Source organism: Emys orbicularis, chromosome 13, assembly GCF_028017835.1.
Source record: "Emys orbicularis isolate rEmyOrb1 chromosome 13, rEmyOrb1.hap1, whole genome shotgun sequence".
Lineage (NCBI taxonomy): Eukaryota > Metazoa > Chordata > Testudines > Emydidae > Emys > Emys orbicularis.
Window position 1 is genome coordinate 34,811,286 of NC_088695.1, and position 18,093 is coordinate 34,829,378.

Sequence of the window (18,093 nt, forward strand, 5' to 3'; positions counted from 1 at the left end):
GTCCCCCTGGTGGGACACACACCAGACACCAGTGACGCAGGATAGCAGGGCTGAACTGGCCGGCAAGACCCATGTTGCTGAGCCTCTGCAGTGAACAGCGTATTTAGTGACAGCAATGAAGGGATCACTGACTATCGGGGCTTAATCTCTCAGCGGTCTGGGGCACTGGCTGCCTCACTCCTCTGCTACGTGCTGGCTGACTTTCTGGAGGGCTATCTTCAGCATTGTTCCCCAAACGTATCTGCCGTTTTCATTTTCTGCTTCCTACGGCTCCCCCACCCCAAAGCCCCTCAAAGACACTGCAAGGCCAACCATGTTTCTAGCCCCACGTGGTCGTGTGCCAGCTGAATTGGTGACAACACACATGGCTTTTTATCCCGATGCAAACAGGCGCCGAGGGAGTCGTGGCTACCCCCGTTTGCTCTGGGAACTCAGTGGGGGACAGAGTCCAGGGGACATGCATGCAGAGGGGCACCAGCAGCATGGAGGGCAGTGAATGTATTCTGATGCTGAGTGCGTTGATGCAAGAACTTGCGCAGAGCCATGACTTAGCTGGCAGGTGCTTGCAATACAGGTGCTGTAGAACGGACGTAGAGTTTGTGCATCTAGATTTTCAGCTAGCTGTAACGAACATGGGGCTTCTTGGAGTGAGGGATACCTTAGTGTATGTTACTCGTATGGGAAAGTGGGAGTGGCTCCTTGGAAAAAGGAACGGAATTTTGTAACATGCTGGCAATTTACTTTGATCTTTTGCATGGATTGTAGTAAATTCTAGGAGGCAGGATGAGTCGTGTACTGGACCCCACTGTGCTGGGCACCAGTCTGGGTTGGGGCCTCTAGGTGCTACTGAAAGACAAATAAGTTTGCTTTGGGCAGTCCATAGGCCTTGGGCTGGCCCTCTCCAAAGAGGTGAACTTTAGCCATAGTGATGAATTATGCTAGCACCACTTTTCGCGCTAGGCTGGTCCATTGCCTGGTGGAAGGGGCTTAACTGCAGGGAATGCACAAATCTCTGAATTCGGATCCTGCCTCTGGAGGAAACAAGGGACTCACTTAGAGCCAGGGCCAGAGAAGCGAAAGTCTGACTGTAATTTGAACTTGCCTCCCATTTACACCCTTATGGATTTTAGTGGAACTTTCCTACCCCCAGATTGTTGGTTTTTAAAGCCCTCGGTGAAAAGCTTTTCAGTTTCAAGATTTTGCCCAATTAAAGAGCAAGAGTAGGAATTCAGAAGCCAAACTCCCAGCAAACAATAGCTGGCTCGACCCTCCCATGGAGTTATTTCCCAGCAGTTCCCGAGTCGCTCCTGGCAGCTTTCAGGAAACGTGAGTCGTGTGATGTTTCCCGCAGTTGCGCAGCTAGCTCACTGCACTCTACGCTTTCTTACAATTCAGCTCAGCGGCCTGCTGACCAGGGCGATGGGCCTGCTCAGGGTTTGGTTGTGAACCATGGAGGGGAAAGATTCCTTGGGGGAGGGGAGGAAGTGGGGCAGCACTAGCCACACATCACCCCCCTGCCCATATCCCCCCTCTTCTGAAGGGCATATGGTGGTCTTCCTTTCTAACCCCATGGAGCAGCTATGTGGAAAAATCTCTGTCCGTGGCCCAGGATCTTGGTGGCCCAGATTACCCACCCTTTCCAGGGAGCTGACAGAGGGCCCCAAATTGGCCCCTCCAACTCAGGTGACTCCCCCCTAGGAAAAACAGGAAGGCTTCTACGTTATCAACCTTCATCCTCCTCCTCAGCGTGCACATGTGCAGCATCTCATTGAAACAGACTGGGGCTTGAGGCCCATCTTACAGACTGGCCTGCCATAGGTTTCAGGTGGGGATGCTGGACCCAGGAGACCCTCCCACCAGGCCAGGCTCCCCCAGCCCCACGGCATATGAGCCAATGATGCCCAATTCTAACTTGTTTACTCTGCTAAGACTCGTTCCTAGAGACACTGAGCACGTGCTGCTCCTCATTGTCACGGAGCACCTCTGAGCCATCTCTGCAGTAGCACCTCGCTTAGTCTTTTGCTTTAGTGACCAGCCCCCATCTCCTCCCTTCACCATTGGATCAGCTAGGCTCCGGGACAGGGTGTGAGCACTTGAACTAGCACTTCTGCAGAATTTAAGCTTCCTGTTTGCTAAGAACTTTCCCCCGGTAAAACGGACATGATGCCGGCTTCCTGAGGCTGCAGGCAGCTTGGGTGCTGCTGTTCTAGCTAGTGGGGCTAAGCCTCACTGATGCTATGGCTAGCAAAGGGACAAGAATCTGAACCAGTGGTGGGGAAAGCTGAGTGCGGTGGCAGGGGAGGCCAGTGCGGGGGGACACTGAGGGAGCGGCAGTGTGGACAAGGAGCCCTCCCCTTCCCAGCAGCCAGGGTTTGGGGGCAAAGGGAGAAGAGGGGTGGGAAACAGCTGTTTTTCCACTTCTATCAGTCCAAGAGGCGTAGACTTAGCCTGTCTCCATACTCCCACTTGCCAGAGACGAACACAAAAGAGGGATCCTCTGTAAGGTTGAGACGGCCCCTGGCAAGAAGCCCAGCCCCATCCCTTTTCCCGGCCGTCTGTTTCATCAGGGCGTTGCCTTTCATACCTGCCTCTGGCTCGCAGGCAGCTGGCAAACTTTTCAAGCCCTGCCTTGAAGAGGCTCAGGAAAATCCTTAGTCACCGCTGGCTGCTACAAACAGAATAGCGGCTTTGGAGTTCAAGTGAGATCAAGAGGACAAAGTGTGGTGGGGGGAGAGGGCAGAATTCTCAGCCAGGCAAAGGCTGCATCTGCACCTTGTTGATGCAGCACTTTAGCCAAGTGTTTGAAACCAGTCTCGGGGAACAGCACAATGCTGCTATACTGGCGTGAGGCACCATTATGCTGGTACAGCGTATGCCAGTATATTAGGAGAACGGTGCTAGGCACCTTTATAACTGTGTCCACACTAGGCGTTGCACCAATTCAGTAGAAAATGCAAAATCATGCTCTGAAGTGTCCCTAGCCTCAGTTTGCCAGAAGCTGGGAATGGGCAACAGGGGATGGATCACTCGATGATTGCCTGTTCTGTTCATTCCCTCTGGGGCACCTGGCATTGGCAACTATCAGAAGACAGGATACTGGGCTAGATGGACCACTGGTCTGACCCAGTATGGCTGTTCCTACGTTCTTAAATCAGACAGTTACGTCAGTACAAAAATCTGTGCCTAGACCCAGCCTAACACCCCTTGGCCAGAGGGATGCAGTGCAAAGAGGCAGTAGTACGCTTTCAGCCACCCCAAGGCCCCTTTACACTGCCAGACTGGTGTGAGTGAGAATCCAGAGTGCACAGGAAAAGCGGGGTGTGGGGGGAAAGAGCCCCTTGGCCTCCTTCATTGCCCCCCGTGTGGAGCTCACCATTATCGGGGCACTGGGTTGTTTTTAGCTACCCAGCAGCAGCGCAGAGAAAAGGCAGGGAGCCCTTAGGTTAAAAAAGTGATTTTTTTTTTTTAATTTTTAAATTAATAAAAAACCTTCAACCTGTTTAAGCAAGATTCTGATTTGGAAACTAAAACCCAAAAGCCGCAGCCCCTCCCTGTTGCCCTGGCTGAAAGGAGCCCTTGGCCCCTGCTGCCAAGCCGAGCGGGGGAGGATGGTCCTTTACAGTTTGCACAACTGCCCTTCCAGCTCGGCCTCCCTATGCTGAGCATTGTCTGGTGTAGGAACAGGGCCAGTGCAGGAGGGAGGAGGAGACCAACTGTTCCCCAGGGCGAGGGGGGCAAAAGGGTACATATCCCAGGGCCTGGGCATGGTGAGATTTAATTGGCACGAATCCCAGGCTGGCTTGTTTTCGGGGCACATGCCGCAGACTTGGATGATTTTCAACAGAGGCCAAAGGAGGAGGGCTTTACCATGCCCAGCAAGGATGTCCAGGAAATCCAGACTCCCAGCTCCATCCCACAATCCTCTCGCTGACCTACAGTGGACTGGTCTACCTAGGATCTCAGAGTCACACGGTCCTTTGGGAGCTTCTGACACCCGTTCCCCGAGCCTGCCAAAACGCAGCCTGGTGTTACCGAGAGGGGAGAGGTGTCAGCAACGTGCCATGCTCCTCCTGGTCCAAGTTGTTCCGGCAGGGAAGCTGAATGTGCAGCCATGCATCTCCTTCCCCAATCACGTTCCTGCAGCACGGGAGTTCCGGGTTCAAGTGGCACGTTCCATCCCCGCGCAGGATGCTTTCCAACAGCGGCCACGTTTCAGTGGGTGCGTCTCCCCCTCCACCCTCACTTTGTAAGAGCAGATTTCAGGCAAGCCATGGGTCCGAGTCATACAGCCTTCTGACGGCCAACCCCGTCTCATCTAGTGGCACCCCAGCAGCAGCCAAAAAATGGGGGGGGGGGGGGAAGTGAAGCCAATGGCAACAGCTTCTGAGCCAGCCCACCCTCTGCCCAAGGGAAGCTCTGTGTCCAGCAACATCCTCTTCACCCAAGCGGTGTCGTGACCATCCTGCGATTGCCCACCGGGCTTGCCAGTCTCTTTCCATTGCTCTCATTCTCTCTGGATTTATATACATTAGATATTTATATATTATATAGTTATATATTAAAAAAGAAGACCAGTTATTGACTCTCTGGAAGGGAAAAATCACATGGGCTGACAACCATCCCAGCAGAGTTACAAAAAGAATTATAAAATATTCCAGTGCCATCTTCGGGAACCCCCTCCCCCACTGCCCTGATCTCCTGCACCTCTTCTCTGTTCTCCCCTCCCCCCCAGCCTTCCCCCCCCCCCACTTCAATGTTAACCAGTCTTATCTCTGCCCATCCATTGCAGCCATAGCTTTCTGCTGGGCGCCTCCTTGCTGAGAGCCGGGTGGCCACATGGGCTGCTGATGGTGGAGATGATGGTGGAGGTTGTGGCTGGTTGGAGAGGAGGGTGGCATCCAGGCGGGTTGGTGGTTGGGAGGTGAGGAGGCCCAAAAGGGGCTGAAGTTACCCGGTGGAGAGCAGGCCATAGATGTGATGGGGCTGTTGTTGCTCTGTAGGTTCTCTGAGGTCCGCAGCTTAGAAAACATAGCTAGTGCGTCCGGGAAGTTGGGAGGTGTGGCTGGAGTATTGCTAGGTGTGCACATCTGCAGGGAGAGAAAGGATAGAGCATCAGACAGACTGTACATCAGTGACCACCACAACACTGCGCACCATCTGCTGGAGCTAGAAAGGCAGAACTTGTCATTGTCAGCTGGGAACTACCTGGATTAAGCCATTTGTCTCAAGGAAGGATGACACCAGCCCTCTCTCAGCGTCAGCGGAGACTTTTCTCCTGCCATGAAGTTTGGAAGGCCACCTGCGATAGCCACCGGAGCAGCCCTACTGTAAAACTGGCGCTGCTATAGCCGCCGCAACGTCTAGCCCTGATCAGAGCAGGTCTAATTGATGCGGTGGCCACAACTGTGGCTGGCATGCACTAGGCTCCCAATGATGGTGGAGCTGAACTGATGTTAGCAATTGACGGTAGAGACAGGGCAACAAGACTGGTTCCTTGCCCAAGGTCACAACCAATGCCTCAAGCGTGACTCCCGTTCTATTTCCCTGTCCGCTGGGCTAGAGTGGTTTGATTGTAAGCCTGGGACCTAGGATATCCTGGGCTCTAATTCCACTGGTGACACCAACTTGGCTTGGCCTTTAAAAAGTTACTTCGCCCCTCGGCACCTCTCCTGAGGGGGTGTAAAGCCGCTGACATTACCTTGGGGTAATGGCGTCCAGAACATCCCACCGGGGCCTATTCAGGATTGTGGCCTTTGTCCTATTCCAGTATCAAAGGAACCCAGCCCTTAGATTCCTCTCCCACATCTCGCCCTGCTGCTTGTCCCCATCCCCTGCTGGCCTGGGACACCTGATGAACCTGACACTAGACATTTGCTAGTCTGCCAGACACCAGCCCCCTACGATACCACTTTCTAACCTCTGCAAAGCACACCAATGAAACAGCAGAACGTTCCCACCGCTCCGCGTCGGAAGGAGGGTGCCGTCTTCGGACGAATGCTACCAGTAAAGCCCAACTTTTCTGCGACTGCACGGCCTCCCTCAGGGAGCACCGGGGAGGGGGACCCGTGTCCACGCCACAGAGATTTAAGGCATCTCAGTCTGGACATCCAACGTGATCAGCGACTTTGGGAAGATCTTGGCATTTACCCGCCATCCCGCCTCAGAACAGGCTGAAACCAATCTACCCCTCCGCCACCCGCCTCCCAAAGGCATATCTGAATCTCTGCAGTCAGCTCCTCCCCTCGTGCTGCTTTTCTGAAATGCAGCACCCAGCAAGCTGCAGCCCCTCCTGGCACAGGGAGGAGGCACAGCCTCTTCCCCCTTCACCAGCCTTCAGGTGAAATTCACCGAGGCTCTGCCCCGGGCTCAGCCTGTTCTGCTTGCGCTTTGCCTGGCTTTGTTTTGAGGATGGTGCTGGCTCTGTACCCAGAACTTCATTGCCTGATTCTGTTGCTGCTATGCATCAAGTTCTTAAAGGGGTGCTAACAGGTTACAAAATGTAAAGCTATTTTAAAGGGATGCAACTGAAATGAAATCTAGTCCGTTCTGAAGGAGATTACTTAGTAGCCATATGGTAGTACCTAGGAACCCCAAGGTCAGGTCCCTACTGCGCTTGGTACTCTGAGTTAGGAGTAGTTTTGGGTGCTCCAACTGTCCCTGAACAACTCTTCCCCCAGCCAGTCTCTGTGGTCACAGTCACATTTTCCTATTTAAAACCTCTCACACAACAGCAAAGGACAGAGACACCCAGGCAAAGAGGGGAAACTGACTAACTGATTTCACAGGGGAAAGGATGAAACTGGCTATATGCAAAGTGCTGCTAAATGAACAAACCAGCCAAAAAAGGAATGTTTCAAATAACTGGTCAGTTCCAGTATCCTAGGAGCTACCGTAACAGCTCTTATGGGAATAAAGGGTCTTGCAAACCACAGCCTCCTCCACCCATCTCTCCAAACAGTTTCCATGGATCTAGTGCAAGGGATCTGATCTCCCTTCTAACCCGCGGCTGGAAGAGAGTTCAGCTTTTCCCATTCACTACGAGTTAGAGGCTCCAATGGGGGGAAAAAAAAAAAAGTGATTCAGAGGCTATAAAGCAGCCCCTGAACACATGGCAGTGACTGTCTGCCTGATCAGCGGTCTCGTGTGGCGCGGGGGGGGAGGAGAGAAGACGTGTGTACATGCAGTGCTACTCCTGCTGCTAAACAAGTGTCCAGATTGTGGGTCCCCTCTCCGGAATCACCAGGGCCTCATGTTAACAATATCCCAGTGACCCAGGGTAGCAACCGAGACAGGAGCGTTACCACAACAAACAGAACTTGCAGGATGAGCAGCTACCTCTGCTGTCTCACTAAGGCCTTTGCTCTGATTGGGTTACTCCAACTCTGCTCTTCAATCCCCAGGCTCTAACCCCCGACCCTCAGCACCGAGGGATGGCAAATGCCCTCAGATTTGCCCGCAGCACAATCTGATTGGCTCTGCTTGTCCCACCTACATAAATCTTTCAAAGGCACATTTAAGAGGTGGAACAGAGGGGTTTGTTTTGGATTTTTAAAGGCAAAATCAGAGAGGCCCCCCGAACCCGCATCTGACATTTCCACCCCCTATAAATAGACCGGGAGAAACAATGTGTACAAAAGGTCAGAATATGCCATAGGTTTGGGAGGGCGAAGGGGAGGAACCTGGCTACTTCAAGACTGGGGAGAAGGGAAGTGCATCAGAGGCTGCAGAAACACCCTCTAGGACTGGCAAGCCCCATGCACAACTCAGGTTAGGTCTTCACTACAGGGGGGGTCGATTTAAGATACGCAAATTCAGCTACGTGAATAGCGTAGCTGAATTCGACGTATCAGAGCCAACTTACCCCGCTGTGAGGACGGCGGCAAGATCGACCTCTGCGGCTCCCAGTCGACGGCGCTTACTCCCACCTCCGCTGGTGGAGTAAGAGCGTCGATTCGGGGATCGATTGTCGCGTCCCGACGAGACGCGATAATTCGATCCCCGGGAGATCGATTTCTACCCGCCGATTCAGGCGGGTAGTGTAGACCTAGCCTCAGATACAGCAAAGAGGAAGGAGAAGAAGTCAGATCATTACAGTCATCTCAGGGGACAAAGCCGGGGGGGACGGGACACTGATTGGCTGTGCAACCATTTGCAGAAGTGAAGCAATCTTTGTACACCCAGGCCACTGGTGTGGTTGACGCCAGAAAGACCGACAGCGAGAGGTCTTTGCACCAAAGATTTTACACGATCTAACTTCTTTCAGGTCATCCTTGCAGAATTCTACCAGCCCTCAACAGGCAATGTTGGCCAGATGAGGAAGTTCTCCCTTGAGGCCCCTAGCTGCTACTGTAATGCAAATAAGCTTCCTCCCATTATAATCCAGGTGAAGGGCGGATGAGTAAATTTTGTGCTGGGGCTAGCGGCCCTTTGCATGACCGTTCTTGGCTATTTTAGATGATCTCACCTTCTAACTATCACAATTTACCCAGCTCTAAGGGAGTGAGAAAGAAGTGGATTTACACACACACACACACACACACACGCACACTTCAGAGAGGACAAACACAACAGCCACTGTTAAAAGCAACTTATCAGCTTTTTTTCGTTTCCTGGTAAACCATGATAGTTCTGTGCATTCATTCTAATTTTAGTCTCAAGTGCCCTCCCCCTCCTCCTGTCTAGGCCCTCCCCGGGGCTCCAGCTTCGTCTTGTGATAGGTCTTTATATTTTTGTAATCAGTGTCACACCCTCTCTGTGCAACAGCGGTGAGAGAGAAAAATCCAATTCTGAGACCAGCCCACGAGAGACGGAGCAAGCTAGCTAAAGCTAGTGCACAGACAGCGCGCAGCGCACAGTCTACGGAGCTGCAGAATGGAAGTGAAAAAAGCATAACTAGCCGAGGCAGAAAAATGGATAGCCTGGGATGTTATTGAGAGCAGGCAGCAGCCTGTATCATCAGGCTCTGAAGTCTGTGGGGGGTCAATCAACTTCGATGCACTTGACTGGAGGCAAAAAAGCTGATAAGATGCAGTCCCCTGCTCCAGACGGTTTAGGTAGTAACTAGGCCCTGATTCAGCAAAGATTTAGGCACGTGCTTAACTTGAAGCACATGGGTGAGTGCTTTGCTGAATCAGGGCCTAGGTCAGCACATTAACAAGAGGTGGGTGCCTCCTGGTGAGCAGCCCGGGCTCCCTAGAGAATCGCATGCTTGCACCTAGAGAAAGAGAAGTTAGGAACGCAGCCCACAGAGGTCACACCCTTGTGATTCAAAGGAAAGGTTCAGGAAGTCACTAGTGGAGTCTGTCCCTCCTGCTACAAGAGCAACACACCCAGCGGGGGAGACTGTCCCAGCTGCTCTCCTCTAGCGGCCCAGGGCAGAATGGCAAGCCCAGAACTTAAGAAATACCAACACTGGCCAAAATAATGAATGGGGGAGGGTGCAGGCAGAAGGGAAGGGATTGCAACACACACACACACACACAGTGACTCACCCTTCCTAACCGCCCCCTTCAACAACAACAAACAAAAGCTGCAGAATTAATACTGTAGCTCAGCAACCGGAAGCAAAGTTGCTAGTTTTAGTCTTGGGCATAATCTCCAAAATCGCTACCCGGCGTGAGAATCCATTATCGACCTCCCGGAAAAATCCCTCTTTATAAACAGCCTTGTAAGAACAATTCCTAGAGTCTGCCTCCAAGCGGTTTGGAAAGCAGGTTTTCAAAAGGACAGGGGTTTTGCTGGGTTTTTAGGAAGGATGGGATCTGTAGGTGTCTTCCTCTGAAAGAGAAGCACTGCACCCAAACCTTGTCCACACACAGAAGTTGCACCAATTTAAAAATGGATTCAGTTGCTCTAGTACAAACCTGCGTGTGTGGACCCTCTTAACTCGTTTTATACTTGCTTTATTGCAGCTTGAAGCTCCACTGGTAAAAGCTAGGTTTAAACTGAACTAAGAGTGTCCACAAAGGGATCCGCATTGGTTTAAGGAAATCAGATCAAACATTTGTGTTCAACTTTGTGAGTAGACCAGGCCTAAGTTAACGTCTAAACATTGTACTTGTTCTTCATGTATGTTCTACTCATCCAGAAAGGCAGAGTCCTCCTGCAGGTCATTGAGGCTTAGGTATAGCTAAGTCCTTTAAAACCTATTCTAATTAAACCCATCTTATATGAAATATTATATGTCAAGTTTCAAAGGAGCCTCTTTCTTTGTACCTTCGAAATTTGTGCCTGCAAACAGGCTCTTTCTTACAGCTGCCTTGTGTGTTGGGAGGGAATGGAGAGGCAGAATTTTGTAACTGGTACCAATTCTATGGAAGTGAGGTTGCATTAAACCTGATTCACTCCTCCACCATACACAGTTGCCCAAATCAATTTGGGGAGGAGACGGGTGAGGGTGTTCAAGATCTTAAGACACATGTCTAAGGTTTTTTGTTTTGTTTTTTTAAGTGTTTGCCACACAACTTAACAGGGAATATAACTGATTTTCCCAGCCTAGTGATTTCTTATCTAATTAGACTGTGGAACTCATTGCCACCGGATGTCAGTAGTGCTAAAAACTTATTCATATAAGTGCCCAATCTTTTACTCTTGATGATAATATCCAGAGTTGTTAGAGGTAACGCTAATTAATTTTAGAAGAGACAAAACCTCATGCTTCAAGGCTTAAGACAATCTCTAATTATTAGGTACTAGACAGAAATCTTTGGTGGGAGGAGTAGGGAGCATCTACCTCCTGTGGGATTCTTACACTGGCCTCTGTCACAGCTGGAATACTGAACTAGATGAATCTTGGGTCTGATCCAGTCTGCCTATTCCTATGTAGTGAACACACTAACAGAGAGAGTTTCAGGATTTACCTTTTTTCCCCACATAACTTTCTTATCTTCTCTTGGTAATTCTTGGTGAGAGCTGGGATTATGCAAAGTGCTCCAATAGTGTAGTTTGAAAGTATCCCTAAATGCTGCAGCCAAAAGGAATCCAGGTGGGTTTGTCCTCATCTCACCTTAGTTTAAAGACAGCAGGCCCAATTCTGCCACGTTACCCACAGGGAGTAGTCCCCAGGAAATGAATAGGGCTATTTGTGGAGAACGGCACCATTCAATACAAGGTGGCAGAATGAGACCCTCGTTTAGGGCGGTACAAATTACTGAACGCAAATCAGATCATGTGCAAAGTGGCCCGAGTGCCTAAATCTTCCGTCAAAGAGCAAGGCAGAAGAAACTATCCTAGTTTCAGGAGAAGTGACAGCCATCAGAAAGTGATCTGCAATACATAACTACAGGTCAGCAGCCACTCTGATGGTTGCAGGGAGCAACAGGAGAGAAATCACAACTTGCAGGCTCCGGTTACGCTAGTCCTACTCCTCTTCCTCTGTTGAACCAGCAGAGCCCGAGTTTGTTTGTGAACTTCAAGAGACTGTGTAAGGGCCATTTATTCCCTAAGGGGCTAGATTCTGATCTCAGCTACACTTGGGGGAGCAGAATCAGTTCCAGTTGATTTCAGTGGAATTACTCTAAGTGTACACCAGACTAACAGGATGCCACCCCTCAGACTTCTGCCTGAAAAATGGAGGAAAAGAGGTGGGTTTGATCCCAAAATTCCCCATGGTCCTTTTCATTCAGACACCGTCAATCACTTGACTTGCCTTTTCTTCTTTGTCACTCAGCTGCCTGCAGGACAAGCCCATTCGATACGTTGAATAAATAAGTTAATCTTGTTTGTGCTCAGACGACACGACCCCATGTGACAGCATGAAAAAACTGGAGGGAGGGGGCCTCTGAGCTGCTGGACTTTTGGGCACTGGCTGGATATTGCGTGTTTAACAAGAACGCTAGCCAGAGAAACACACACTGTCTGGCGCTGAACCTTCACCCCAGGGGCAGGAGGAAAAAAATTTTTTTGTAAACAAAGTGATTCGAACAAACAAAAAGCAACAAGGACAAATAGGCTCCTCTTTTCTGGCTGGTTTGCTTTACAGAACCCAAACCTTACAGGATATCGCATTTGCTGCTTTAAGGACTGACTTCTGTACAGCAAAGGGCAGGGATAGGTGGGTCTCAAACCTGCCTCATTTGGATCCTTACTAGACCAGACCATGTTTGAGAAAACAGCTGGGACAACGTAACACAAGGGGGGGGGGGGGGGGGATAGTTTGCTTACATTCTGTGGGCATCTTTTTGCTCCTTCGATTTTTCCCAGTGCACCATGGGGTGGGGAGAGGAACAGAAAACAGACAGCAACAACAGACAGGAGTCAAAGGGGGGTGATCGGGGTGTCTGTATGCAGGGACAGAGACCCTCCTTGTTGCAGGCGAGGGCCTGCAGTTTTATCGGCGGGGCTGATTAACTTCCCACCCAGCTTACGTCAATATCAACATCTCCTATATTTTATGGCAACGAATCAGATCCAGCAAAAAGCTAGAGTAGGTTCCACTGTCAGTTTATCCATCCCTGATTTAAAAAAAACAAACCAAACAATTCAACACCTGAGAGCAGAGATGGGCAAACTACAGTCCGCGGAACCGTCCTGCCCGGCTCCTGAGTTCCTGGCCCCTCCCCCGCTGTCCCCTCTCCTCCGCAGCCTCACCTCGCCACGCCGCCAGCGCTCTGGCCCGCCGCTCCTGCCGGGCAGTGCGGGCGGCATGGCTGGCTGCGGCAGGGCTGCGAGCTTCTGCTGCTCTGAGCAGCATGGTAAGGGGGCAGGGGGTTGGATAAGGGGCAGGGGGTCCCTGGGGGCAGTCAGGGGACAGGGGGCAGTTGGATGGGGTGGAGGCAGTCAGGGGATGGGGAGGTTGAATAGGGGGTGGGGTCCTGGGGGACGGTTTGGGCGGGGGTCCTAGGAGGGGGTGGTGAGGGGACAAAGAGCAGGGGGGGTTCTGAGGGGGGCAGTCAGGGTGTGGGAAGTGGGAGGGGGCGGGGGCTAGGCTGTTTGGGGAGGCACAGCCTTCCCTACCCAGCCCTCCATACAGTTTCACAAGGTGGATGTGGCCCTCGGGACAAAAAGTTTGCCCACCCCTGCCTTAGAGCCACTTTAGAATCTAGACACTCACACTTTAGAGTTTGCCTCTATCCTTCAACGAGTGAAATTTGGCTATTAGACATTTCTGTTCTGGCAAGGATATGGAACTTTCAGTTATCAGGTAAAAGGCCCCAGTCTGGCAATAAATTTCAGGCAGCCACACTCCAGCTGAGCTCCCTTGGGGTGTTGCCCATGCTGAGCAGTCTGCAGGACTGGGGACTAAAAAGCACCCCATTTGCTACATGACTTTTCTCCTGTCCACAAAGAATACTTTTTTTTTTTTTTTTTAAACGGATGAAGTTACCCTTGGGTGTCCCAAAAAATTCTTCACTTAGAAGGTTCACATCCCATTTCAGATGGGTGTATAGACAGGATGGAAATAAGAGTAATATGAGCGACTTATTTATAAGGTTAATGGCGTGTAAGAATTTGTGATATGGGGAGCATCTCTTATCTAAAGAGAAACAGGTGTACCTGTGAGACGGTGCGTAGCTGCTCACTTTGTGCGATTTTGGTGGGGTTTGCTCATAGCTTTACTTGTACAATTGTTTCAGAACAAATCAAGATACTGTAAAACCTCTCCTCTTAATCGCCATTCTCTCAGTGAGCAGAATTGTTCATGGCATTCAAGTTTGAGGAGAAATCTCAAGACGTTAGGGCACAGGGAACAACACACAACAACAAAAATGAAGCACAAAAGTCAGACTAGTATCTGGGAAAGAGAGATGAATAACATTTGGCAAACAGAATGGTCACATTGCGGATCATGACATGTATACCAGTTTCCTGATTAATGTGTAACTGGTTATAAAAAGAGGGAGGGGTGAAGCTAGCCTACCAAGCAGCCAAGATTTCCTTTGCTTGGAAATACTATTAAGCTGCTTTTAGAGAATCCAACATTTGTAAGCTTGTAATGAAGAGGGTGAACGTTGGACAGCACAGAGGTTTTAAAGCATTCAGGAATAGGCTCCTCTGCCTTTTTCTTTTGATGAGAAAACCTCATAACTGAAGATCTGCTTAGATCTGAGTGTCAAATCATCTTATGAGTAATGGGACAAGCATGCCAATGTCACTGCTCCTGCATCTGACTAAGTATCAGGGTTCAAAGATTTTTAGAACACCAGAAATGACTGTTCAGTGTTGAGTTTTTTAAGTGATTCAGGGCTATCGGCTAAAATGTTGGCCTCCCTTATTTAAAATAAGAGCTTGGAGGTAGATTTCACTTCAGTTCCTATTCCAGTTTGGGGTTTTTAATACTCTCGTGTAAACCAGCCTGAATAAAACACGTTAAGCTTCCTGTAGCACCCAGGCAGTAAACGATTCAGCTTGGTAAGGAATCACTCCTGCTGTGAGTTAAGCATTTCAAACAGCTTGAATCACCTCTGCATCTTCAGAGTTTGATCAGGGTTTGTAAACTAGTAACTGCAACCTCTAGCCTTAGTGAAAGCTTGCCCTCAATCAAGCCACCCAAGGACAGTGCCTATGAATTTCCAAGCTAATTTACAAATACAAGATAGGCCTAACACTAGATTTATCCTAGGAGTAAAGAAACAAGATAAATCTAGTTCCTTTCAGAGGCTTTCCTAGTGAGAAAGGCACTGGACCAAGTCTCAGGCTACATCCTCACTACAGGGGGGGGTCGATTTAAGATACGCAAATTCAGCTACGCGAATAGCGTAGCTGAATTCGACGTATCAGATCCGACTTACCCTGTTGTGAGGACGGCGGCAAAATCGACTGCCGCGGCTCCCAGTCGACGGCGCTTACTCCCACCTCCGCTGGTGGAGTAAGCGCGTCGATTCGGGGATCGATTGTCGCATCCTGACGAGACGCAGTAAGTCGATCCCCAAGAGATCGATTTCTACCCACCGATTCAGGCGGGTAGTGTAGACCTAGCCTCAGGATATCTGACTTTGATGCCCAGCTCAGCCACTAGCTTGCTGCATGACCGTGGGCAAGTAATTTAATCCATGCCTCAGTTTCCCCTCCCACACTCAGTCTTGTCTATTTAGACTGAAAACTCTTCAGGGCAGGGCTGTCTGCACAGCATCTAGCACAATAGGGAACTGTTTCTGCTGGGGCCTCTAGATGTTACCATAATACTCTAATGCTGGCGAGAAATGTTGTGCCAGAAAGGAGGGAAAAAAAAGTATTAAGTGAGGAAATAAGAGCGTTAATATAAAGTTCCCAAGAGCCATTTTTCTGTTTTATTCCAAATCTTTTAGAACTGGCTGCAGGTTTTAACAATGGCAAGTACAGGAAAAGAAAAATCTATGGCTTAGCCTCCATCTACTATTATCCTCACACACAGCACTGGTTTAGTTTCCTAAAAAAACTTCCTCTGTTTCGCTAAAGAGACTTGCCCTCAGCCAAGGTCAAGTAAAGTTTTGCTGAAAGTTCTGAGGAAACATTCAAGGGAAAGGGCCTGCCCCCCTTTCCTATCCCAATTCACTTAGATCTTTTACTTGTTATAACTATCTAGATCTATGTGAAGACAAACTATTTCCTGGCAGACATTTTGGCTCTTGTTTACATTTGCAGTCTGTGTATTTCTCTTGTTGCAGACCAATATGGCTGTCACGAGAACTGAGAGTTTTGAATGCACACCCACTTCTGCTTGCAGCCTCCTGTTCCCCTCCCCGGTATCAAAGGTGGCCTCCAAAAATGTGCAAAACAGGGAATCCCTCCCCTTGGTTCCATATTTTTATATGGCTTGTCATAAGAAAACTTTAACAGGTAAGGGGGTGGTTAAGACTGGCATCTGATGAAGCATTTGTAGCTGCTTTTATGAGGCTCTCCCAGATAAGAAATAACCTTTTCAGATTTCATTTATTCAGATTAAGGAATATTTGGGGGGGGAGGGAGGGAAGAACACACCACTGTAAATTTCGTTCTAGCCCACAGGAAGTGAAGATAACATAGGGAACAGCACATGTCTGTGAAGTTTGGGTCACTTACCATTTGATGGTGGTGATGATTGTTGGGAATGTTAGTTTCTTGAAAAAATGCACTCAAAGCAGTCTGCAAAACACAACAACAATTAGTTAATTCCAGCAGTCAGACAGAGCAAAGGGGGAAATGCAACCACACGGGATAGAGGCTAGTGCTAGTAAAGACCCTGGAAATGTTTTGTTTTATAAAAAAAATGATTGGATCTTGTTTTTCCTCCCTTAAGTATGTTTCAACTGTAAACAAATAATTTAAGACAACAAACAAACATGATTGATCTAGCTGTTTGCATTTCACAACACAGGCCTGGGCTGGCTTTGAAATGCTAATTTTCTCCTCTGCAAAAGGAGAAATGAAGCTACAAAGGAATCCAAAACAAGAACACAGCCCCGAGCCCTTCCCCAACTGGACTGATCTCATGCCTACCTAACCCAGAAACAAAACACTGCCAGGCAAGGAAGAATCCGGCTGAAGTACCATCAAAGCACTTCAGTACACTCTGGCCAAGAGACCCCATGTCGGTTTCGTTAACACGAGTGACATTAAATCAGGGAAGGAAAGGGGGCAGTGTCATGAAGTCTCCCCAGGAATGTACACACACAAAAAAGCCTTCGCCCACGGGGCAGCAAGAAATTGACAAAGCCCCACGTGTAATTATTTCCTTTGATGTGAGCCTTTTTTTATATATAAAATACACTTGTCATCCGCTTCCTCCCCCGTCTTTATCCACGTGAAGGGAGTTAAAGCCGTTGTCACCTTACATAACATCCCCCCTTTAAAAAAAAAACACAACCGAAAAACGGCGACACCACATTTTACTACACAGGCTTCCTCCGTATTCCGCATCCCCGTGTGGGGCTGGGAAGCGGTTCAGCCCATACTGAATCCTCTCCCCAGCTCCGGAGCAAGCTTCCCCACCAGCGGAATCGGGGCGAAGAGAGACCAGACCACGTTTCTATGCTTCATTCCAAGGCCCGGGAGAGCCACAGATTTGGTTACAGCGCAATATATAAATAGGCACCAGGAGATCTGCAAGCCGGTTTCTCCCCCTTGGAAATTACATGAATAAAATGTATTCTTCCCTCCTCCCTTCTACCCACAACAGCAGCAACAGACATTACGTGCGAGGCCTCGTGAGTTGCTGGCCCCCGAAGGCACTTGCTGCAATAGGTAATCGTAATGAAGTCCTAGTAAAATGATTGTTTATGTGCAGCTCCCTAGCTTGCCTTTCAACGGCGGCGCCAGGGCTCCGTGTGGCACGGCCGGCCGTGTCCCAGCTCTGTTGTTATTTAAAGCCGCGTACACACACATTCCACCCCCACAACTGTTTCCAAGACCAACTGTTTTAGCGAGAAAGGGGGAGCGATTAGGTGGAGGAAAGGGGTGAATCCGAGGGTGAGAGGGGGATGGCAGGAGGAGCAGCACGCGAGGCCCCCACGAACCCCGCTCCCCTTTGGGGTGTCTCTCTCCCCCCCCCCCAAGCCACGCACCTCGAACTGCCAGTGAGCTGCCTGCAGCAATTGCTTCGCCTGGTCGGCCGCGCAGCCCGCGGCCAGCACGAACTGGTTGATCATGACCTGGTGCCTCAGCTCTTCCATATTCACCGACATGGCGAGAGAAACGAAACCACAACAACGAGGGAAGCGGGGCAGAACACACACACACGGTGCCGCTGCGGCGTGCGTGGGGGGGGGGGGGGAAAGAAATCCACAAAGGCCCTTCTCTCCTTCTCCTTCTCCACCCCACACTCGGCTCCCCCGGCCCCTCGGCTCGGCCAAGCCACCCCTGCTTCCCCCCGCCTGCTTCAGTCGGCACCAAGCCGGTTATGTTGTGCTCCCCCCTGCCTCAGCGCCTCGGCTGCTTGAGCACCACAAACAACAGCAGCAGGGGAGGAGCATGTGGGGAAAAGGGGGGGGGGAGGCCGGAGGTGTCTCAACGTTCCGTTCCCGGCGTTCCGAGCCCGCTGATTGGCCACCGCCGTGTTCTTCACATGTATGAACGTTCGATTCGAATCTTCCAGCTCCCCAGGCTGTGGCTGTTTCTCTCGCTCCCTTCCCCCCAGCTCATGCTTCATTGGGGGAGAATGAGCCATCGGGCTCTTTCCCCATTGGATGGCTGCTGTGT

The 18,093-nt window shown here is 50.2% G+C and overlaps 1 protein-coding gene across 1 annotated transcript; it reads right to left on the minus strand.

The window, feature by feature from the left end:
• Positions 1-4,766: 4,766 nt before the first annotated feature.
• On the minus strand, positions 4,767-17,625 carry UBALD2 (UBA like domain containing 2). The gene is made up of 3 exons (XM_065416141.1): positions 17,460-17,625; positions 15,979-16,041; positions 4,767-5,087 (listed from the first exon to the last, which is right to left on the minus strand). Exons 1-3 carry the CDS (start codon positions 17,577-17,579, stop codon positions 4,767-4,769), a joined length of 504 nt encoding a protein of 167 aa, XP_065272213.1. The 5' UTR covers positions 17,580-17,625.
• Positions 17,626-18,093: the final 468 nt, after the last annotated feature.

What these genes read in the sequence shown, in the direction of transcription:
- UBALD2 (XM_065416141.1), bottom strand. Translation starts at nt 17,579, where the DNA reads ATGTCGGTGAATATGGAAGAGCTGAGGCACCAGGTCATGATCAACCAG. An exon ending in CAGCTCACTGGCAGTTCGAG is followed by an intron (nt 16,042 to 17,459) that starts GTGCGTGGCTTG and finishes TGTGTTTTGCAG; the next exon opens with ACTGCTTTGAGTGCATTTTT. An exon ending in ATCATCACCACCATCAAATG is followed by an intron (nt 5,088 to 15,978) that starts GTAAGTGACCCA and finishes CTCTCCCTGCAG; the next exon opens with ATGTGCACACCTAGCAATAC.